This window comes from Mesoplodon bidens, assembly GCF_964165515.1.
Source record: "Mesoplodon bidens genome assembly, chromosome: 2".
NCBI classification, from domain to species: domain Eukaryota; kingdom Metazoa; phylum Chordata; class Mammalia; order Artiodactyla; family Ziphiidae; genus Mesoplodon; species Mesoplodon bidens.
This window is the reverse complement of record NC_138177.1, coordinates 148269416-148291461: the sequence shown is the minus strand read 5'-3', so window position 1 is coordinate 148291461 and position 22046 is coordinate 148269416. Positions and strand designations below refer to the sequence as shown.

Genomic DNA, 22046 nt, shown 5'->3' with positions numbered 1-22046 from the left:
GGGGCAGCAGGTGGGCTCCCTGAGAGGAACATCCTGTGCCCATCTCTGCCTGGCACCCCAAAGCCCGATGCAGGGGAGAGGTGGGTGCCCTGTGATGCACCGCCCAACCCAAGGTTCTCCAAGGAAGATGCTGCTAAACTGTTTGCGGGGATTAAACAGGTCCGGGAGCTCAACCTATCGCTGCTCTCCGTCCTATTCCCCGCAGGGGCTCTGGCTGGACTGCATTTTCCAGGAGTTGGGGCTCTCGGGTGCGTCGGGCAGAGGTCGGGCCGGACGGGGGCGCCGAACCGCTGCTACGCTCGAGCTTCCGAGGGCGCCTAAGGGAATCGGGTGCTCCTCCCGCTCCGCCTGGCCCAGTGCGTGAGGACTTGGGGAGCAGTCCTAGCCCAGCTGCCGCGCTTGACCTTGACGGTTGCGCTTTACCGGCCTCTGGCCGGCTGCCAGGCAACAGCGCGCCGCCCCGCGGGTCTGCGGCTGCGGCACCGCCCCTCCCTCCCTCCAGCGCAGGCGGGCGCTGGATCCCAGGTTGATCCAGGCCGGGTTTTGCGGCGAAGTCCGCGCGTGCTGATTCTTCATCGGTTGCCCTCGGCAGCGGTCGGCGGCGGGAGGCCATGGTGCTGGATGAACTGTGGGCCGCGCTCTCCGGCCCCTCTGGGGCTACCCTGGCTTGCTGCTTGGTGGCGGCGGCCTTGGCCCTGCGCTGGTCCAGTCACCGGACGGCGCGGGGCGCGGCGGCCCGGGCACGACAGAGGCAGCAAGCGGCCCTGGAGACCATGGACAAGGCGGCACAGCGCTTCCGTCTCCAGGTGATGGCCGGGGTTGGAATCGGGGTCAGGGGGAGGGCCTGGGGTGGCGGCAGCACTTTCAGCCGCCCGGGGGCGCGGAGGGGCGGGCGGCGGGCAGCGGGCAGCGCAGGTGTGTGGGCAGCGCAGGTTCGTAACTCTCCGAAACTCCTCTCGCCGTAATGTATTCCGTACTCTTTCTGAGCCAGGTGGGGCCTAGGGGAGGAAGGGAAACGAAAGGGACAGGGCACGTTGTCGAAGGCTGTCGCGCACTGGGTCAAAGAGGAGTTTTGCTCTGGTGCCAAAGAATCTCAAGACCACTATTAGGACTCTAAAACGCAAGTGTGAGAACCAATAGGATGCTCGGGTTTAGGTCTTTGGAATCATAAAGTGATGGCCAAGGGCATCTGGAGGGCTTACAGTTCAGACTTATTGATATGTGCTTGAGGATGCTAAGAGGCAGCTGGGGAGGGACTTGCCCAAGTCCACAGGGAGTTACTGGCGGAGCTGGACCCCTGCCACCTAGGCTGTCGAGTCTGATGGGTTATAAGCCCTTTCCATGAATAGGTTTAGGTGGGTGATCTGTCAACAAGATTTTCTCCTCTGGATCAGCTCAGTGTGTGTATGGGGGCGAGGGAGAGGCCTAGAAGGGGAGGCTTTCCCTCCAGGTGTATGACACACTGGACCCAGTTCCAAGTCAAAATGCTGAACTCAGTTCTTATGTGCTGAGGGAGGGAAGACTTGCCCCGAGTGTTTGATAGGATTTGGATCTGACAGGTGGGAAGGCATTCCGGATAATGGGACAGCACGAGGCAGGAGCTGGAACTAGAACCCAGATGCCTGGTGGGACCATCCAGCCTCATTCCGCTGGAGAGGAGCAGGGGAGAAAGATTAGGAAGAGAGACCCTGGCCTTGAATGCCAGGCCCTGGGTATGGCCTTGATGGCCGTGAGGTTTTAGCTGGATGTAATGGTATGGATTTACTCCACACCATTCCTGGACCAGGAAATGTCGTATTTGGTTATTTATTGAAATAAAAATGTATCTGGTTCCAGCCTTCACTCATCAAGCTGGCTGAAAAGTATACAGTCAGTTTTTAGGTATTCAATACAAACTGGTCACTTTCCCTACTTGAGCACAGGTTTGTCACTGTCTGATCCTCCTTCTCTGGCTGACCTCCTTGGTGCCCCGCTCAGGGATCCTTGCAGTGATCCCAGGCTCAGCCTGGAGACCCTCGGCTGCTCCCGAGGCTCCAGGTCCTGTGCAGCTGGCTAGCTGAGTTCTGCCAGCACCGAGGGCTGTGTGGAGGCAGCTGTAAGAATCTGTCCACAGTTTGTGCCTACAGGACTCCCGTCCTGGTTGCAAGGAACCCACCAGCTGGTAGGGGTGTGGGGTGGTAGAAGGGTGGGTCTTCCCTCACTTCAACTCCAAGCATCAGCATCTACACAGTTTCCTTCTGGAGCAACAGCCTTTCATTATTTTTAAGAACTGGCTCTCCAAGGGTAGAAGCCTTGGCCCTGAAATACCAAAAGCTGTTGAAACAGCCTCCATGGGGCAGAGCCTGGCCTCGGAACACCAAAACTTGGCTCTTGCAGATGGGAAAGCAGGGAAATCACCTTCTGGTTTTCCAGTGACTGGGAGAAGAGAGGGAGAACTATCTTAGGAGCCTCAATGTGTTGAGCAATCAGCAAAAAGGTGAGGTCTTCATGACAATAGCTTTGGGAATGGGTAGGAGGTGGGCAGTTTAACTGAGCTTATCCAGGGCCTTGGGAAGGGGCCCAAGGTTAGTAGGGCCCTGGAAGAATACAGCAGCTTGTAGTACAGCTCCTGCCTTATAGACCGCAGGAAAGCTAGTTGGGACCCAGATACCTCCTGTGTTCCGAGGCGTTGCTGGAGGAGGGGGAGTACTAAGCACCTCCTGAACATCGCAAGATGGTTCATCTTTCTCTGGACTCTAGAGCAACTTTAGAGTGAGGTGTATTTCTTGTATTCTCTGTTGACCGCATGAAGCTTAACCTGTAACATGCCCATTTGCTGCATTTGTTTCCACCTTGCCCCCTGAATGAGTTTCAGTATCCTTTCTGGACTGAAGAGAGGGACCACCATGGACAGAATATTATGGCTGGGAGAGCCATCCCAGAACACCTGCTTATCCCTCTGTGCCTCCGCACCTGTAGTTTTATCCTGAATGCCCTTCCCACACATCCCTTACAAGCCCTTTTGTCAAAATCCCACTGGATTACAAATGCTACTTCCTTCAACTGGATCTGACCTGTAGTTCCATCTCCTGGCGTCTCCAAGACCAACTTGAAGCTGATTTTAAAACCAAAGAATTCAATGAATAACGCGAAGAACAGTATGGTTTTTGTTTCGATCAGTATCAGTGGCCTACATGATCAAATGGAAGAGATACCTTGAAATAGGACAAAAGCGATAAAAAAAAAAACCCATGAGTGAAAATAAAAAAGACTTGGAGGACAATCTAGGATACCTGAAATTAGGACAGTAGGTGGTTCAGAAGGAGAAAAACAGATGGAGGAGGGGCAGTGATTCAATGATAGCTATAGTATCCTTTGCTTGAAAAAGCAGGCATACAGATGGCCACATGCTTGGTGAGACGTTATTTGTACACTTCCCTGCATTCTCCATACTAATTTTTTAAAATTTATTTATTTAATTAATTTATTTTTGGCTGCATTGGGTCTTCGTTGCTGCGCGCGGGCTTTCTCTAGTTGCGACGAGTTGGGGCTACTCTTCGTTGCAGTGCGTGGGCTTCTCACTGCGGTGGCTTCTCTTGTTGTGGAGCACAGGCTCTAGGCGTGCAGGCTTCAGTAGTTGCGGCACGCGGGCTCAGTGGTTGTGGCGCACGGGCTTCATTGCTCTGCGGCATGTGGGATCTTCCCAGACCAGGGATCGAACCTATGTCCCCTGCATTGGCAGGTGGATTCTCAACCACTGCGCCACCAGGGAAGCCCCACATTGTGGGTTTTTCACAGACATTTTTTTTTTCCTGTGAGGTTTCATCAGAAACTGTTAACTGTGGTTTCCTTTTCAGAAGAGGGACTGGGCAGGGTGGCCCTAGAGGTGGGGGGAAATGTTCACTTTTCATTCTGTATACCTTTAAAAAAATACGTCACTAGGGGTTGTCTCGTGTGTTGATGGGGAGATCATGGATCCATTTTTCTTTTTTTCCTTCCCTGTAGCTCCCTGTATTATTTAAAAAAAAAAAAATCCCAAGTGAGTGTTGTATCCATTTAACAAATTCAGGGAAGAGGTAGTGTTCCTGATATTGAGGCCAGGCTTCAAAGGCTGTGTGGTGGGTGTGTGTGGTGGGCGTTCAGCTCTGGGCGTGTGGTGGGTGTGAGGGGCCCGTGTTGCACTGAGGGAGTTCAGGGGAGTCTGACAGGACCACGGCCTGGAAGCATCTCCTGGAGCTTGTGGTGTGAAGGGGACTTTAAGGGGAGGGGCAAGGTGGCCTTGGACATTGCACTATCTGGCCTGGCCGCAAAGCTTGGGTGGGGCAGCTGATTGGGTGGCCCCTGTCTGACCCAGGAGAGAAAGGATGTGCACTGGCGAGGGTCTTGGTAGAGGGGACAGAGAGGTGGCCATTTGCCAGATCTACTTAGGGGGCTTGGTGACTGGATGGGGGTGGGAGGGAGAGGGGGGGAGTGGAAGATGGAGGGCAGCGTCCTTCCCCGAGGGAAGAGGAGCCAGTGGAGAGGGGTGGGGAGGCACCGAGCTCAGGGGAACGACACAGGGACAGAGGGAGAAAAGGGAGCAGCCCAGCGAGTAGGTCTGAGCTCAGTTGAGTCAGTCGAAGGATGATGATCTGGAGGCTGTGGGATAGGCAGAGGGCCTGGAGTGGAAGCCATGAGAAGGAGTGACTTCTCCCAGCATCAGAGAGGGAAGAAGAGGTGCCAGAGGAACCTCCAGGAGCCTCTGTCTCTCCTGCGTCTGGCTCCTTCTCATGCTTCAAATCACATCTGAAATGTCACCGCCACCTACCCAGCCCATCTGAGTCACTCCTCTGTTCTTTCTGTCACAGACTCCGTTTATCCTTTCTCACACTTGCTGTGATCTGTCCATTTTTTGTTAACTTGTTTTCTTTCTTTAAAAAATATTTTTTTTCTTTTATTCTTTTACAAATTCTTTTCCCAATTAACTTGTTTGTTTTCTTGAAGGTAAGCTCTGAAAGCAGAGACTTGTCTGTCTTGGTTATCTCTAAATTCACAGCCCTAGCTAGTCCTCAGCACATAGGAGATGCTCAGAACTTACGTGTTGACTGAATGAGCGCATGACAGAAGGAGCGGAGAGGCGGGAGGGAACCCCGGGGAGGGGGGTATGTCTATGCCCAGAGGAAACTGAAGCGAGCCCTCTGACTGCCTCCATGAGACTTGGAGCAGAATGAACAGAGTCAAGTGTTTGTTGTATTCGACAACAAGGATGTCCCTGGTGACTTTGGCAGGAGCGGAGGAGGGTAGAGACGAGATGTAGTGCCTGCAACTCAGATGTCCTCCTAGCCCTATTTACTAATTAACCCGATACCGTCGAGGGGGAAGCCAGCGGATGTTTGCAGGCAGGGGCTGACCCCAGAGACCCTGGGGGCCTTCGAGGCCTGGCAGTAGGTGTCTGATCAAACATCCCTTCTCCTTCAGAGAGCTCTTCCCTGACCACCCTCTACCTGTGTGCCGCCCACTCACTGCATCCATTTTATTTTCTTTATTTCTTGCTATCTAAAATTCTTATTTACTTATGAATTATCTGCTCATCCCCAACTCTGCACCTTGTGTAAGCTCCCCCAAAGCCTGGATGTGACTTTTTTGTTCACTGCTGTATCCCCTTGCCTAGCATGGTGCCTGGTACGGAGTAGGTGCCTAATGCATATCTGGACTGAACAAAAAAACCCTCTCTTTTGGATGTGGCTCCAGCTCCAACCCTAACCACCCAGGACAGGGTTTTCTTATTTCTGCCCTCCCCTGACAAGGTGTTGAGTAGTTAGGTGCAGGTGGACAGCCAGTGGGCAGCCCATGCTGAATGGGCAGAGAACTATAGTTTATTTGTAAGTTCTAGGCAAGGCACTTCCCCTTGCTGAGCCTCAGTTTCTTTAGCTGTGCAATGGGAATGGTAGTAAGATTTAATCCAAACATGGAGCACATTGGCATGGTGCCTGGCACACAGTAGGTAGTCATTGGTGGTCCCTGTTAGTAATGGTCTAATGATCAGCCTGGGCATGGCCTCTCCCTGGACCCCCCTCAGGTAAGCTTCTTGAAGAGATAGATCTGTATTGTCCACAGGTGGCAAGGGCCTGCCCAGGCTGGACCACGTTTGTGGCGTCAGAGGTGCGGGTGGGCACATCTGTCACGGGTTGGCAGGTGACAGCATGTGCTTGGTAGGTGTGGGGATTTGGGGACATGGGCCACTGGTGTCTGCTGCAGGCACGTGGGGCCTGCGGGGAGTGGGGGACTGATCCGAGGTGTCTCCCCAGAACCCTGACCTGGACTCAGAGGCACTGCTGGCCCTACCTCTGCCTCAGCTGGTACAGAAGCTACGCAGTGGGGAGCTGTCTCCAGAGGCTGCACTCTTCACCTACTTGGGAAAGGTAAAGCCTGGGAGTGACCCTGCTCCTTCCTCCTCTTTCTCTGCAAGGCTGGGGGGAAAACCTGGCCTGGACTTTGTCCCACTGAGGACCGTGGTGGGATCACAGTGCCAGGGAGGTACTCTGTGTGTGTGTGCGTGTGTGTGTGTGTGTGTGTGTGTTTGTGAGAGAGAGAGAGAGAGAGAGAGAGAGAGAGGGAGAGAGAGAGAGAGAGAAGAGAGAGAGAAGAGAGAGAATGGCTCTGTGTGTGTATTCGGGGAGGGGGGCAGGGGCGGGGTGGGGGGACACTGAGCATGTTGTCTTAGCTAGAAACCTGGCTCATAGCCCAGACTTCCCTCTCCCTTCCGCCCCCACCCCATCAGTCACCAAGTCTGGTCTGTTCCCTTCCTATAGCTGTCTCTAGTCCATCCCCTTGTCTCCCCCTCTTCAGCCTCCCTGGTCCTCCACCACCATCTCCCTCTGGGACCAAGCTCCAGCCTCCTGGCCAGGTGCCCTCTCAGCTCTTCAGCATCCTCTCTGGCCAAGGCCTCCTGTAGCTTGGGGCATCAGCGGCTCAGCTGCCGGCAGTTCCCTGGCACCCAGCGCCTGCACTGGCTCGTGTGGGGTTCCTTTTACCTGCAAGGCTCTTCTTCTTGCCCCGCTCAGCACAACAGGCTCCCCCGGAAGAGTCTTCAGGGCTCAGAGAGGAGTCTCTGGAGTCTTCCAGGAAGCCTCCCAGGACCCTCCTCCCCTCCCAGCCTGAGTTAGGGTTTCCTCTTCAGTGTTCACTTTCTAACAGCACATTTCTCATCACGTTGTAGGGCTTGCCTTATCTTTCTCTTTCCCAAGGCAAATGTGGGCTTTTGGTGGACAGAGTCTTATTTGTCTTTGCACCTTAGTGCCGAACGCTATGTCTTTTATATAGTAAGTGCTCAAGAAATGTGTTTGAAACAAAATGAAAGAAGGAATTGTGCTTTGTAAGTGTGACTTGTCTATATATGCCATAGCATTTTTTAACATCTTTATTGGAGTATAATTGCTTTACAATGTTGTGTTAGTTTCTGCTGTATAACAAAGTGAATCAGTAATGTATACATATATCCCCACATCCCCTCCCTCTTGCGTATCCTTCCCACGCTCCCTATCCCACCCCTCTAGGTGGTCACAAAGCAACGAGCTGATCTCCCTGTGCTATGCGGCTGCTTCCCACTAGCCATCTATTTTATGTTTGGTAGTGTATATATGTCCATGCCACTCTCTCACTTCGTCCCAGCTTACCCTTCCCCCTCCCCATATCCTCAAGTCCATTCTCTAGTAGGTCTGTGTCTTTATTCCCGTCTTACCCCTAGGTTCTTCATGACCTTTTTTTTTCTTAGATTCCATATATATGTGTTAGCATATGGTATTTGTTTTTCTCTTTCTGACTTACTTCTATGAGTGTGACTTGTATCTGATATGATTTCTTGGAAGAGAGCATGTGGTAGTGAGTGGGACCCCTAAGCAGGTGGACCTGAGTGCCAGGGGGACTGACGGGTGTGTATGAGAGTGGTGTGAGTGACTGCAGCTGAGAGGGGGGCAGAGAGGGCCTGTAGAGAAAGGACTGGACACCCTTGGGCCGGGTGCACTGAGAGGACACACAGTCTCAACAGCCAGGGTTGCTTCTAATGAATCAATGTCCCTGAAGAAGCTCCTGCCCCTCTTAATCAGCCACAGAGAGCTGCTTTCTGCTTCTGGCTACAGATTGGCCTCCTCTCTTTCTGACCGGGGCAGGAGACGGATTTCACATACCAGAGTGTGGCAATAGGGCCACACCCATGTTCCTGTCAGTTGCTACCCTACTACTCCTCCATGAGACTTGATTATCAGCTTCAAGGGTTCCTGGGGGAGGGGAGGCTTCACCTGGGACCTCCTGGGGCAGAGGAGCTGGGAGGCTGTAGCCTGGGTCTAGCCCTGCCCTGCACTGCCTCCCAGTGTGACCTGACACGGGGGATCTGCCAGCCTCACTGGGCAGAGGGTGTGGCTTGGAGGAGGACGGGGTGGGGGGTGTGGCCAAGGGTCATCCTCCTCCCAGCTGGGCCTCTGGGGGGCATCTGAGGTCAGTATCTTGCCCCTTTGAGTGCCCTGGTTGTGCCCTGGCCCTGGGAGTACTCTCTCTCTCTGGCCGTTTTGGAGTTGAAGGCCAGAGACAGCCAGGGTGAGGCTGGAGCCACATGTCCCTAGTGAGGCGAGTGCTGGGCCTCGGTTATCCGCTGTGCCTCTGGGTCATGTTTCTGGTTACCCTTTCCCTGGGTGGTAAGGGAATTTTAACACAACTGAAACAAAAAAAGGAAAGCCAGTCTCACCTTGTTCTTGTATCCATTTCTCTCTCCCCCAGGCCTGGGAAGTGAACAAAGGGACTAACTGTGTGACTACCTACCTGGCAGACTGTGAGACTCAGCTGTGCCAGGTCCCAAGGCAGGGCCTGCTCTACGGCATCCCTGTGAGCCTCAAGGAGTGCTTCAGCTACAAGGTGTGCCCTGCCCCAGTCCCTGCCAGCCAGCTCTGCATCCTGGGTCACCCTGGGCCCTCAGAGGAAGTACCAGGTCCAAAGACCTTGAGAGGGCACCATGGGTATGCCCTGCCTTGGCCTGTGGGGTGGTGGTGGGAACAGACCCTGTGCTGCTGAGGCGCCCCTGGCTCATCAGCCACATCCCTCTCACCCATCCCTCCTTCTAGGGCCAGGACTCGACACTGGGCTTGAGCCTGAACGAGGGGGCACCGGCGGAGTGTGACAGCGTGGTGGTGCAGGTGCTGAAGCGGCAGGGGGCCTTGCCTTTCGTGTACACCAATGTCCCCCAGTCCATGTTCAGGTTGTGTCTCGGGTTCAGGGTAGGGGCAGGGGCACCGGTGCCAGCGTGACATGGGCTGACCCCTTTCTGCTTCCTCCAGCTATGACTGTGGTAACCCCCTCTTTGGCCAGACCGTGAACCCATGGAAGTCTTCCAAGAGCCCAGGTGGCTCCTCAGGGGGTGAGGGGGCCCTCGTTGCGGCTGGGGGCTCCCCACTGGGCTTAGGCACCGACATCGGAGGAAGCATTCGCTTTCCCTCCGCCTTCTGTGGCATCTGCGGCCTCAAACCCACAGGGAACCGTATCAGGTATGGTGTAGGTGGTCGGGGGAGGGAGCTTCTGAGTCTCTTGCTGTGTGACCTTGGCCTAGCTTCCTACCTCTCTGGGCTCCAGGCAGGGATTCCCTGACTGGGGTTTTGCTGGGAGGTAGTATCACAGCACCATAGTCCTTGGTTCCTAGTTTCCAAAGTGGTGAGAGTTGGGAGCTGCTGTATGGATGTGGGGTTGGGCAGAGGATGGCCATTTCCCATTGCCAACATCTTGTGTTTCTTATCCAGCAAGAGTGGCCTGAAGGGCTGTGTCTATGGACAGGTAGCAGGTGAGGTCTGTGGTTCCCTCTATGCCCTGGAGGAGGGGGGTCTGCCTGATCCACCTCTGCCCCTGCCTCTCCTTGGGGCAGTGTTGGGCCCCCAGGCCACTCTAGGTCTGAGTTCCTACGTCTTGTCCCTGCTCACACTCCTGGGCCACGGCCCACCCCTTGCTTGGACCTGGCCCCAGAGCCCCTTGGGGCTGGGTGATCTCTCTCTTTCCTACCCTCCCTGCCCCACAGTACAGCTCTCGGTCGGCCCCATGGCCCGGGACGTGGAGAGCCTGGCGCTGTGCCTGCGAGCCCTGCTGTGTGAGGACATGTTCCACCTGGACCCCACCGTGCCCCCCCTGCCCTTCAGGGAGGAGGTGAGCCGGGGTGGGGGTGGGCATGGGGTGGATTCAGGTCTCACTGGTGCTCCTGTGCCCAGAGAGCAGCCCCCGCATTGCAGCAGGACTTGGAGGCCCTGTCTCCTGCAAACCACCCCCGCGGGGCCGGGGGTGGGGGGGCGGTGAGGGGGGTGAGGTGGGGACAGGGTGGGGCGGGTGTCTGAGACCAGCATCAGTGTCTCTGCAGACAGCCACCAGATGGCGCCCTTGCCTGCATTTGGAAACTCTGAGGCTTTCAAATTGGTGGGCTGGGAGCCAGAGCTGAGGAAAGGCCCACCTTCCGGCCCAGCCTGGGGGCTGTCACTGCGGAACAGGAGTGGCCTCGAGGCTAAGAACAGCTTGAGACAGCACTCCTGTACCTTATCTGTGTTTGATCCCCAGTAATTAGGAGCCTTTCCTATAGTCCATATCCCCAGCCTCCAGAGGGATGCTTGGCGCGTAGGCTGAGTGAGTTAAAGACAGATCCCAGAGAAAGCTGGGATCTGTGGGCAGTGTCAGATGCTGGCTCCCCAAAATATCATCATAACAGCCTGTTGATCGGATAAGGCTGAGTTTAATGCTTTCTGTGGTGAGGGGGAGTGCTGCCCCGCAGAGCCTTAGCAGCGTGGGGGAGGGGCGCGAAGTTAGATGTTGAAGTTGGTTTCAGATGGATGTTTGAGTGTGGGGCATTGGTTAGGACTGGGTACAGATCATGATGTAATAGGTTAGGACTGGTGGATACAGCAAGGTGAGGATTCTGAGGAGAGGGGTTCAAGGAGTCTTAGAGGATAAGCTGTCATTTGGTGCTTGTATTGAAGAATTGACGGGTCTTTTAAGAATGACTGATAAAGTTATCTGTGCTTTATGTACAACACATTCAGGAGTAGTCAAGTTAGATCGATGTGGGCAGTGGAATACTAAAGCCATGTTAATGTAGACAGTAAGCTGTCTGTGTGATGTCAGCGCCATTTCTCAGCAGTCTGGCATTTCTCCCTACAGACCTCTTGCCCTCACCCAGCCCAGGTTGCCTTGGAAGGGCTGAAGGCCCTGGGGCAGTCAGGAGATCTGGGCTGGGGATGGGGTGAGCTACCCCTCCTCAGCAGAGGAGATGTTCTAAGTGAAACCAGTCGTTCAAGAACCCCTTCCTGAGAGGAGGGGAGGAAGTGAGGCTCCTGTCCTGAGGTCTGAAACAGTCTATTACGGGAGCCAGGACTAGCATTCTCGAAATAGGCTGTGGAGAGCCTCGGCTCAGGACACAGGATACCTGGCTTCCTGACCTAGTGTTGTTAGCTCTGCCCTGACAAGTGGCCTTGGCTGAGTCCCAGCCCCACTCTGGGCCTATCTCCCTATCTAGACCTGAAGCCTCAGTTTCCTCGTAGGACCAGTGGGAATCCTCATTCTTGCTCTGCCCACCTGCAAAGTCATTGTGAAGGTGTTTTGTGAAGGGGTCAGATGCAGAAGGGGCTGACCTCACTGGTAGTCAGTTTTTGGGGGATCTAGGGTGTAGCCTCAAAGCTGCGTCTGGGGCTGAGTAGCTACTCTGAGCTCTGGGAGCCCTGCTTGGGGCCACCCTCTCCTGACCTGACTCTGACTCCTGTGTGTTGCCCCCAGGTCTACACAAGCTCTCAGCCCCTGCGTGTGGGGTATTATGAGACTGACAACTATACCATGCCCACCCCGGCCATGACACGGGCCCTGCTGGAGACCAAGAAGAGACTCGAAGCTGCTGGCCACACGGTATGGAGGTGGGAGCCCACAAGTCCTGACATCGCCCCTCTTTTAGGGTAGCCTTCCTGGTACCCATGGCTGCCACCCATCCCTGGCATCCTTCCACCCTGATTGTTTTGTGGTTGGGGATGGGAATTCGGTCCCTGGGGGACCAGTAAAAAAGGGCTGATCAGAAGTATTGGGGTACATGATTGATGGTGACCTCACCCCTGTGCTGGGGATGTGTGAGCTGTGGGCTGCATTGGGAGGGGCTCGTCGACCACAGACAGGGGCGCACAGCTGTCCAGAGGTTCCTGGGGCCCTGAGATGGCAGGTTTGGGGATGTTCATCTGAGACAAGTTTCTGTGTGGCTCCAGACTTCTCTCCTGATGTGCATCTTACAGGGAGTTACCACGGGCCAACAAGGCCACCGTTGCGGCTCCAGTGAGGGTACCGTGAAGGCAGGGTTGGTCCAGTCCATGCTCGGGGCTGCCTGGGTAGCATGGGGGTGGTGGGACCCAAGGGTTTCTAGGTCTGGGAGTCTTACACTCCTCAGTCCCTGCAGCTGGTTCCCTTCCTGCCAAGCAACATACCCCATGCTCTGGAGACCCTGTCGACGGGTGGGCTGTTCAGTGACGGTGGCAAGAGCTTCCTACAGAACTTGTGAGTGATGTTGGGTTTGGAGGTCTGTGGTGGGGTCAGGACATGGGGAGACCCAGGAAGAGCAGCTGGGTGCTGTAACCCTGAGGACAGGCCAGGCTGGGGGAAGATGGAGGACAGGCCTCAGCGGAACGTGAAGAAGGTCTGAGCATTCTGGGTAGGGACCTTGCCACCCCTCTGACTGCAGGCTGAGCCTGGCACTACCTTGCCAGGGAGTCTTTGGAAAGGTGCCGTAGCAGGGGGAGGCTGGATTGAGCATCCATGGCCTCATCCTGAACTGAGCTGGCTGGGAGGTAGGAGGTAGGCAGGGAGTTGCCTATCTGTTTGGGAGAGATTGAGAGACAAGGGTAGGGTCAAATAGGAGGGCAGGGGTGTAGACCTCATCCTGTGACTCCGGGCTCTTCTCACTTGAGCCACGTCTTTCTCTTTTGAGTAGGACCTCAGTTTTCTTGTCTGTAAAGTCAGTAGGTTGGACCAGACCCACTTTAAGGGACTTCGCAGAGCTCACGTTTAGAGAAGCTGGTTCCACTTGGGTGTTTTCAGTCCTTAAAGGTTGACACGGGCAGAGGACAGGCCTGTGAAGGTGCCTCCTGGGGACATGCCCAGACTGACTGGACTTCCCCCAGTAGCTAAGTATGGTCCAGGCTTTAGCGGAAGGGGCTACGCCTCACTCTGGCCCTGGGAATGAGGCTCCAGGATCAGCCGCCTGAGACCTTTCCCTGAGATCTAGAGCAGAGACAGCCTCAGAGACAAGGATCACGGTGCCCACTCAAGACTGCACCACTCGTGCCTCCAGGCCAATATCCGCATCCATGGGGGGAATGCCCTCAGTGTCACACCCTGGCCAGGGAGATGCTGCCTGTAGTTCTAATTGCTTTAAGCTGAGTTTGCCAGGGAGGGAGACAGGGAGTCCTGCCTTGGGGAGCTCCATTGGGTGTGGGTGGAGCCCAGGCATCCCAAAGGGTCTGCAGACACAAGCCACATGTTGGAAAGGAGAGGCTGAGATGAAGGGGCTGGAGAGCATGGCTGCCGGAGTCTGGTGAGGAGGGAGGTAGGCAGAGTCACTGAGTAGAGACCGGGGGATGCAGTAGGTGGGAGTGAGCCAGGAGGGATGCCTGGGGTGGATGTGTCTGGACTGGACCCTTTGTCTCCCAGCAAAGGTGATTTCGTGGACCCCTGCTTGGGAGACCTGATCTCAATTCTGAGGCTGCCCAGATGGCTTAAAGGACTGCTGGCTTTCATGATAAGGCCTCTGGTGAGGGCACAAGGAATAGAAGGGGTGGGCTGGGCTGGGCAGGAGCCTCTGGGGCTCTTCCCCCCTCCCCTTAGTCTCCTCTTCTTCTCAGCCCTCACCTAGTCTCTTCTCCTCCCCCCATGCCCTTTGATCTTCAGCTAACATGCATGCTGAAAGGGGTGCTGACCCGGGACACGGGGGGAGGGACAGAGGGAGGAGGCACGGGCAGCTTGGCCTGAAGAAGATTTTTGCCACACCTGGCCCAAAGCTGAGTCACTGACTGTGTCTGTCCTTCTGCAGCTCCCAAGGTTGTCAGCCTTTCTCAGCAGCATGAAGTCTCGGTAAGAATGTTTCCCATGCCCAGATGCTTGTCCCCCTTTTCCCCTGACCTGGGTCCAAGTGCTTTCCAACAGGAAAAGATGAGAGAAGTAGCTTCTGAGGCTGGAAAGGGCCCAGGCAGGGTGGCAACCTCTGTGGCTTTCGAGGAGGATCTTGAAGATGTCTTAGCAAGGTCCAGGAAAGCCTGGAGAGCAAAGACCTGAGGGAGAGCACAGGATGGGAGAGGGTGGAGAGGAGAAGATTGCCCTGGCTGGGCATGGGTGGAAAGGCCCAGGAAGGAGCTGGCAGGCGGCAGGAGCGGGGGATGCTGGGAACCCATGAGGGGTGCTACTCTTAGAGATCAGACCGCACCGCGCCCTCTCTTGCCTGCGCCTCAGTGGCTCACGCCGGAAAAACTGGGAATAAGTTGTCCCATTCTCAGGCCCTGACATCTTGTGGACTTGCTCCTTCTGTTACCACCAGGCATTTAGGACCTTGGGTGGCTCTGGCCTCTCCTGTGTCCTGAAGGTAGCCAGGAGTCAGGCCTAAGTCCCTCCTGGGGACTCAGTGGGACATGAACTTAGGGATTAGAACTTGTGCCCTGCACTACTTTCCTCTCAGAGCGCCCTGGAATTGAGAAGGGTCTGAGGAGGAATGAGATCTGGGAGGTGTCGAGAGTAGGGGTCTGATGTTGCTAATTCCCATGGCTGTGATCATCATGGTTGGTGACCTCACTCCCTCTGTCCAGGTCAGCTGGAAAGCTCTGGGAACTGCACCACGAGATTGAGGTGAGGCCAGAGCCTCTAGACTCGGGTGGGGCGGGTGGGGGGTGGAGTTGGACAGGGCACCTGTGTTGGGGTCTCTCGGCCACTGGTCCCACTGGTCCCCTGGAGTGGCCCTTCGTTCTGCCTTCCACTCCCTGGATTGGGCCGCCTGGGGACTGCTGTCAGACCCTCACTTGCCTGGACACCCATCCTAGGGGCCTGGGCCAGCCTGGGGCTCCTGTCCTGGATACCTCTTTGCCACTCTGGTGCTGCCTGTAGCCAGCACTCCATGGCCCTGCCCTGGTAGGAAGAGTGGTGTCTGTGGTTCTGTGGAGCAGTTGATGCCCCCTGAGAGCAGCCCTGTCTGAATACCCCGAGGTCCTCCATCCCACTGTGGTTCAGTTCACATCCGGGGCAGGTGCAGGGCTAGAGTCACCCCAGCCACATTGCCTGCCTTGGAGAGTCCGTGTAATGTGCTGGGTCTGAGTGCTTCAGCTGGTGTACGGGTATCCTCCCCAGGTGTACCGTCACTCTGTGATTGCCCAGTGGAGAGCAGTGGAGCTGGATGTGCTGCTCACCCCCATGCTGGGCCCTGCTCTAGACTTGAATGGCCCAGGCAAGGCCACAGGTGAGGCTTGCAGCCCCATCACAGCCCGGCCACCTGTCTCTTCTCTCCTATGAGTTCAGCCCTTTGCCTGGTGGGGCTGCTGGGCGGTAGAAGAAGAGGAGCCCTGTGGGTGGGTTGCACCCCTGGGGGAGGACTCCACCCTTGAGAGGCTCACAGTCTGGTTGACTGGAGAGATGGGAGTCATGTGGGATGCCTTGGGAGGGAACGAGCTCCCTGTCCTCAGCACCATTCAAGTTGGAGATCTTGTTACAGAGTCTATGGTTTTGGGAGGTGGTGTTTGAAGTCCAGGTGGGATTTGGATAAACCAGGAAAACAGCAACAACAGTCCAGGTGGGGGGAAGCTGCAGGGAAGAGGCACAGGACAAGCTCATCAGCGGGCTCTCCAGCCTGCCCTGAATCTGGATTCCTGGGCTCTGTCACTCTCACTCAAGTCTCAGCCCTAGGAGAGAACCTCTCCCTGTCTGTGGATGCAGGGTGCCATTTCACAGGGTGGAAGACTGGGGCTCAGAGAGGACAGTTGTCATGGAAGGTCACCCAACCTGCTCCAGCCACATGTGCTGTGTCTCAGGGGCCGTCAGCTATACTCTGCTCTACAACTGCCTGGACTTCCCTGCGGGGGTCGTGCCTGTCACCACAGTGACCGCCGAGGACGAGGCCCAGATGGAGCATTACAAGGGCTGCTTTGGGGATATCTGGGACAAGGCACTGCAGAAGGTAAGTCCCTTTTCCCCTGGACTCACACCTGCTCCCCTTCCTCTAGTGGAGGAGACAGTATAAACACGAGTATCCTTGTCTGTCTGTCTTGAGAGCTTGTTTGGAGGATCTAGCAGGGGAGCGCAGCTACTCGTATACCCTTGACTGAAGAACGGTCCTCCTCTATCGGGGAAGGTCGTCCTCTTCGACTGAGCACGCAGCTTCAGGAGGGACGCACATGGAGTGGTGAGGGAGGAAGGGGACACCCGCCTAGCCAGCCAGATCAGCCAGATCAACCCTGGCGATCAGTGGGGTGACAGATGTCACAGCCAGATCGCCCTCACATCCTCTTGTCTGTCTTTCTTAACGCAAGACCCCTAAAGACTGCGGGCTGGCCCTGCTGTGCTGCCCTCCTCTCCAGCTGGGGTGCTTCCTGGGCCCAGGGTGGGGTCCTGCCTCAACACCTCCTGTCCTGATGCCTGTGTCCCCTGCAGGCCGTGAAGAAGAGCGTGGGCCTGCCTGTGGCTGTGCAATGCGTGGCTCTGCCGTGGCAGGAAGAGCTGTGTCTACGGTTCATGCGGGAGGTGGAGCGACTGATGACCCCTGAGAGGCAGCCATGCTGACTGCCGCCGCCTGGCCTTAGAGGGCCTGAGACCCACTGGAGCCACGCCCAGCGTACTCAGGGCACAGCTGCCACCCTGGAGGAAGTGTTCAGCCTGGGGCAGAGGCTTCCAAGTCCCTCCCCCTCACCCCTGCAAGAAGCCCAAACTCACTGAGTCTGGACCTCGCTCCCTCCCCTGTTCCCCTCCCTGCCCTGACACCCCCAACGTGGCAGCCGGTGGGCATGACATGGGCAAAGGCCCACTAACAGTCAAGAATCGGTTCCTGGTCTGTGTCCTTTCTGGAAGTCATCGTTAGGGCACTGGGGGTTGAAGACCCGACCTTCTAGAACCTGACTCCAGCCACGTCAGTCTCCTGCTCCAACACCTCCTCTGGTTCCTGTCACTCGCAGGATGGATGCAGGCTTCTCAGGATGAGCGATGCAGCCCCAGCACTTCACACCCACCCCTCCCACCCCCCTTAGACTAAGCCCTACTTTGTTAGACATTGTCTTTTCTCTTCTCCTTGCCTCTGCTGGGAATGCCCTTTCTGCTCCCTTACCACTAAATCCTCTGAGGCCCAGCTCAGATCCCTCTTTCTCCTTCTGATCCCTGGAGTAGGTGGGCTGTTTCCTCCCAGTCTGCGCTGTGTGGTGGGCATCCGCGGGTGGGTCACCGCCCTTAGCACACTGGCTCTCCTTGACGGCAGGGATACTATTTCTACATTTGTCCTCAGTGGCCAGCACAGGGCTGGGCACAGGGCAGCGGGGAGTCTGGGATGCTGCTGGGGAGAGGAACCCGCAGGACTGAGGAGGCCAGCACAAGACAAGGTGATCTGGCAGAGAGTGCTCGCAGGGCCAGCCCAGGACTGGAATGTTCTGGGAAGGCTTCCTGAAGGAGGAGTACCTGTGCTGAGTATAGAAGGTCCCCAGGGCTGAGATAGGGGGTGAGGACATCCCAGGGAGAAGGAACAGTACTACACCCAGAATGGGCATAGGAGGAGCAGCAGAGATGTAGGTGGGGGTCAGATCAAGGTGGAGGAGGAGCAGCAGAGATGTAGGTGGGGGTCAGATCAAGGTGGACTTGGAGGGCCAGTTCAGGAACTTGAATCCAGTCTCAAGGGCAATGGGGCGCTCTTGAAGGATCAGACAGGTGTGGCGAGGAGAGTAGGCTGGAGGGGCAGAGCCTGGAGAGGGTAACGAGGCTGCTCCATGATCCTAATGTGGGGAAGGGGGCCTGGGGCCTGAGCTAGGGCCGTGGCCCAGGTAGAGAGAGAGGTGATTTGGGACTTGACGGTTGGCAGGTGGAAGTGAGCTGTCTCAGCTCAGGCTCAGCTCTGACCAGTTTGCCAGCTCATCTCTTTATTTTTTTTATTTTTTATTTTTTTGCCCTACGCGGGCCTCTCACTGCTGTGGCCGCTCCCGTTGCGGAGCACAGGCTCTGGACGTGCAGGCTCAGCAGCCATGGCTCACAGGCCCAGCCGCTCTGCGGCATGGGGGATCTTCCCGGACCAGGGCACGAACCCATGTCCCCTGCATCGGCAGGCGGACTCTCAACCACTGCGCCACCAGGGAAACCCTGCCAGCTCATCTGTTTCTGGACTGCTTTGCCTGGTGGGTGGAGGGTTAGCTCGTCTGGATGACTCGGGGGCTTCTTGGGTCCACCAGCTGCCTCGCTCCTCCCTGGCTCCAGCCCTAACTCGCCCGCTTGCTGTCGGAGATGTTTCTGGCCTGAGCCCTCGGGCAGGGTGGGCCCCTGGCTCCCACCTGACCTCCTTCATATTCTTTTCAGGGCAAGCTGCTTTCCCAAGGCTCCCTTCTCCACCGAGATTTTCCTGCTTCTCCAGTGGTGCTTTCCCCTCCAAGTCACGTGCCCAGTGGCACCTGTACTTTCTGCCAGTGGCGTCCCTGCCTCAGTGGGGCAAATCTCAGGGCAGACATGAGACCTTACCTTGGGGCTGACTAGAAGGCCCGACCCACATGGATGCCTAGATTGGGGTGACCAGGCAGCTGCTGCACTTTGCCCTGATTTCTCTTAACTGCTCTGTCACTTTGCCTCATGTCCTTCCATAAAACCACGTGCCATCTGCCCCAGCTTCCTGCCCCATTTCTCTCTTTGGTTAATGATAGCCTCGTGCTTTTAGACACGAGGCTGCCGTGGGGGGCCACCTCTCCTCCATTCCTTCCCTGGTTTATTGATGTCACCCTTGAACCCCAGCAGGGCCGTGCCCAGCCCCGTGCTTAGTGGTGCCGGAGTTCCGCCAAGCCTGGCTCCCATCCCTGAGAGGCTCCTGGGCCTGTGTGTGTGGAGGATGCAAGCACGTTGGCTCTCTTGTGATCAGGGCCAGGGGAAAAGGTAGACAGGGCCAAATGCTGCTGAGGGCGGCAGAGGTGGTCAGCGAGGAAGCGAGTACCGGCTACGTTCCACCTCCACCTCTACACTGTGGTCCAAGCCACCTGCCTCTCACCTGGACACTAATAACTGAGGTGGGCTCCCTGCTTCCTTTCTCACCTGTCTGCCAATCCATTCTCCATACAGCAGCCAGAGTGATCACTTAAAAGTGTATATCAGATCGAGCCACCTCTCTCCTTAAGACCTTGCAGTGGCTTCCCAATCACCCGTCAATAAAGTCCAGTCTCCTCCTCGAGTCCTGTGAGGCCCCACGTGACGTGGCCCTTGCCCACCCCCCTGCCTCCTCTTGGGTGTCTCTTCCTCTCATTCATCGTGCGTGCTCCAGCCACGTGAGCACCCTTTGGTCTGTCCATCATCTCAAGCTCGTCCCTGCTCCAGAGCTTCTGTGTTAGCTGTCCCTCTGTTTGGAACACTTGGCGCCAATGTCACCTTCCCTGATCACCCACTTGGCAAACAGTTCCCCTTGACACCTTCTAACATGCCACCCTTTGTACGTTATAGCATTATCACTATCTGGAATCATACTTTTTTTTTTTTTGGTCTCCACTCAGGCAAGCTTCTGGAGAGCTGCACTTTGTCGTGCTCAGCCTGATACTCAGCCTGTGGAACAGTGCCTAGAAGGTGCTTAGTTAATTTAGTGAACATTAACTGAGCATCTACTAGGGACCAGGCGCTGTACTGGATGCTGGGACTGCAGTGATGAATGCGGCAGACTAGGGTCTTGTCCTCTCGGAGCTGCATTCTGGAGGATATTCGTTGACTGAAAAGAGGCAGGGAGGCAGGCAGGTGTGATAGTAAAGACCTACGTATTTAATGAATGAAGTGATAAGGTGACTTTTAATCAGGACAAGGGGGGAAGGACATTCTGAATATGAGCCATCTACCTTCTGGGCACTTTATAGTGATCATGTCATTTTATCCTATTCACCCTGTTGTGGGTGTTTGTGTCCTCATTTTACAGAAAGCTCCCACAGCTAGAAGCAGGGGAGTTAGAATCGATATCTGATTCATTCTATGTCAGAGCCTCTGCCTGGTGTCCCATGATGCTGAGGCACAGAGGGGTGACAGCAAAAGCCAGCCGCCGCCTCTTCCTGTCTGACCAGTCCAGCCTCCTCAATACCCTCTAAGTCACGTGGCTACTTCCTGGTCTCAGCCTTTCCCCTATTCCCCGGTCCACTGCCATAGCTTCTTGCCTGGCCTCCCCTCTTCAGACTGGTCTTCTCCAACTGTCTTTCATATGGCAGATGAGTGACCTTTCTAAAAGCAAATCTCATCACGCCTAAAACCTTGTGCTCAGTCCAGACTCCTGGCTCTGACCCACAAGGCCACGCTTCACCTGGCTGTGCAACTGACCACTCTGGATTCCTCCCCTTCCTTGGGGCCCTGAGGTGGTGCTCAGGGCACTGCACACCTCCCACCGCCATGCCCTTTGCTCACTGTGCTTGCTCTACCTGGAATGCTCTTCCTCATGTCTCCACCTGAAGATCCCCTCCCCCATCCCACTATTCCAAGGTAAGGGTGGTCATCCTCTTACAACTGTCAGGCTGTGTTGAAAGGGCTTCTTGGTGCTTCTGTCCATGCTCAAAAGCAGGGGCTGTGTCTTAATAATAGAATCCAATATTGATTAGGTTGTGGAGTTGATAATCCATGATCTCATTGGAAAAAGTAGGCATTATTACTTCCATTTTATAGATGAGGGAACTGAAGTTCAGAAAGGGTTGCTGATTTGTCCAAGGGCAAAGACTTGAACAGAGAAGAGTTGAATCCACATGCCCGACTCCAAACTTAGTGTACTTTCCTTGTCTGCACAATCATCCCAAGAATAGGCAGTAAACACACTCTGGGTGCCAGGTTCTGTGCTAAGTGACCACAACACTGGAGACAGAAGCCACGTCCAGGCACTGTGCTCCTCTGCTGGTGTCTGTTTACAGAAGGGTTGTGGTATTGGAGTTTAGGACACACAGAGGACCTGCCACTTGTCCCTAAAAGGCACCATCTTTTGGGTCATCCCAGGGCTCCCGCTTGTTGAGAACCTTTCGGATCCTGGCTTCGTTGCCCACTCCTTCTGCGCTGCCTCCCAGCTTTGTCCATCCACAAACCTGAGCACTGGACCTCTCCAACCTCATCCAAGTCGCCAATAAACAATCAGATCAGAGCTATGGAAAGAGCCGTGGGGTGTGTCACCCCAGACCACCGGCTCGGACTACCTGGGCATAAGATATTGCCACATAATTCAGTCTCATCAAGTCCTGAGCGTCCCATCCAGCCTTGGCGAGACCTCCCAGGTTTCCTACACATAGATTGGGAGTGGCGGCCCTGTGCACCTGAGGCAGATGAAGTCACCTGGGGTCAGGGCTGTGTGGGGTTTGCCCTTGCATATCCGGCACCTAGCACGGCGCCTGGTACTCAGTGGGTACCCAGTGAAGGCTTGTTGAATGGAGGAGTGAGTGACTTGTTATTAGTGAACCCTTTTGGCCCCACCTGTTACTTCCTTCTCATCCTAAACAGGAATGGCCTGGTCAGCCCCTGTCCTCAGCCCTTTTCACATTTATCTTAACTACTGCTGTGACCTTGATTTGTGCCCATAAGGACAAATAGCTCCCAGTATATATTCAACCTGTGACTTTCTCCTCGTCTGCAAGTCCTCATCCATCCAGTTCCCCATCTCTATACCCACTTCATCTCCATCCATCCAATAAACGTATAGAACTCCTCCCACAGGAATTACTTCAGGGTAACCAATCAGAAATAGTCCCTGCCTGAATGGAGCTTTCATTCTTCTAGCAAACAGACACCAAGTGCACAATCACATAAAAACACTTGTCAGGGGCTTCCCTGATGGCGCAGTGGTTGAGGGTCCGCTTGCCGATGCAGGGGACACGGGTTCGTGCCCC

The 22046-nt window shown here is 55.6% G+C and overlaps 1 protein-coding gene across 3 annotated transcripts; it reads left to right on the top strand.

Annotated features, from left to right (window-relative positions):
- Positions 1 to 339: 339 nt before the first annotated feature.
- On the top strand, positions 340 to 17328 carry LOC308613061 (fatty-acid amide hydrolase 1). Of its 3 annotated transcripts, none has more exons than XM_081225999.1 (15): positions 342 to 806; positions 6267 to 6380; positions 8731 to 8865; positions 9072 to 9205; positions 9285 to 9491; positions 9741 to 9781; positions 10013 to 10137; positions 11749 to 11874; positions 12401 to 12507; positions 13660 to 13759; positions 14039 to 14079; positions 14805 to 14844; positions 15340 to 15448; positions 16017 to 16162; positions 16636 to 17328. In XM_081225999.1, exons 1-15 carry the CDS (start codon positions 612 to 614, stop codon positions 16762 to 16764), a joined length of 1749 nt encoding a protein of 582 aa, XP_081082125.1. In that variant the 5' UTR covers positions 342 to 611; the 3' UTR covers positions 16765 to 17328. The 3 variants fall into 3 exon arrangements, with proteins under 3 accessions (XP_081082127.1, XP_081082125.1, XP_081082126.1); XM_081226000.1 differs by having other exon boundaries at positions 344 to 806; positions 12410 to 12507; XM_081226001.1 differs by lacking the exons at positions 14805 to 14844; positions 15340 to 15448 and having other exon boundaries at positions 340 to 806.
- Positions 17329 to 22046: the final 4718 nt, after the last annotated feature.

Excerpts from the sequence above, each read along its gene's own strand:
- LOC308613061 (XM_081225999.1), top strand. The coding sequence starts at position 612 with ATGGTGCTGGATGAACTGTGGGCCGCGCTCTCCGGCCCCTCTGGGGCT. Across the intron at positions 9,782-10,012 it reads TGTCTATGGACAGGTAGCAG|TACAGCTCTCGGTCGGCCCC; the intron begins GTGAGGTCTGTG and ends CCTGCCCCACAG. Across the intron at positions 13,760-14,038 it reads CTTTCATGATAAGGCCTCTG|CTCCCAAGGTTGTCAGCCTT; the intron begins GTGAGGGCACAA and ends GTCCTTCTGCAG.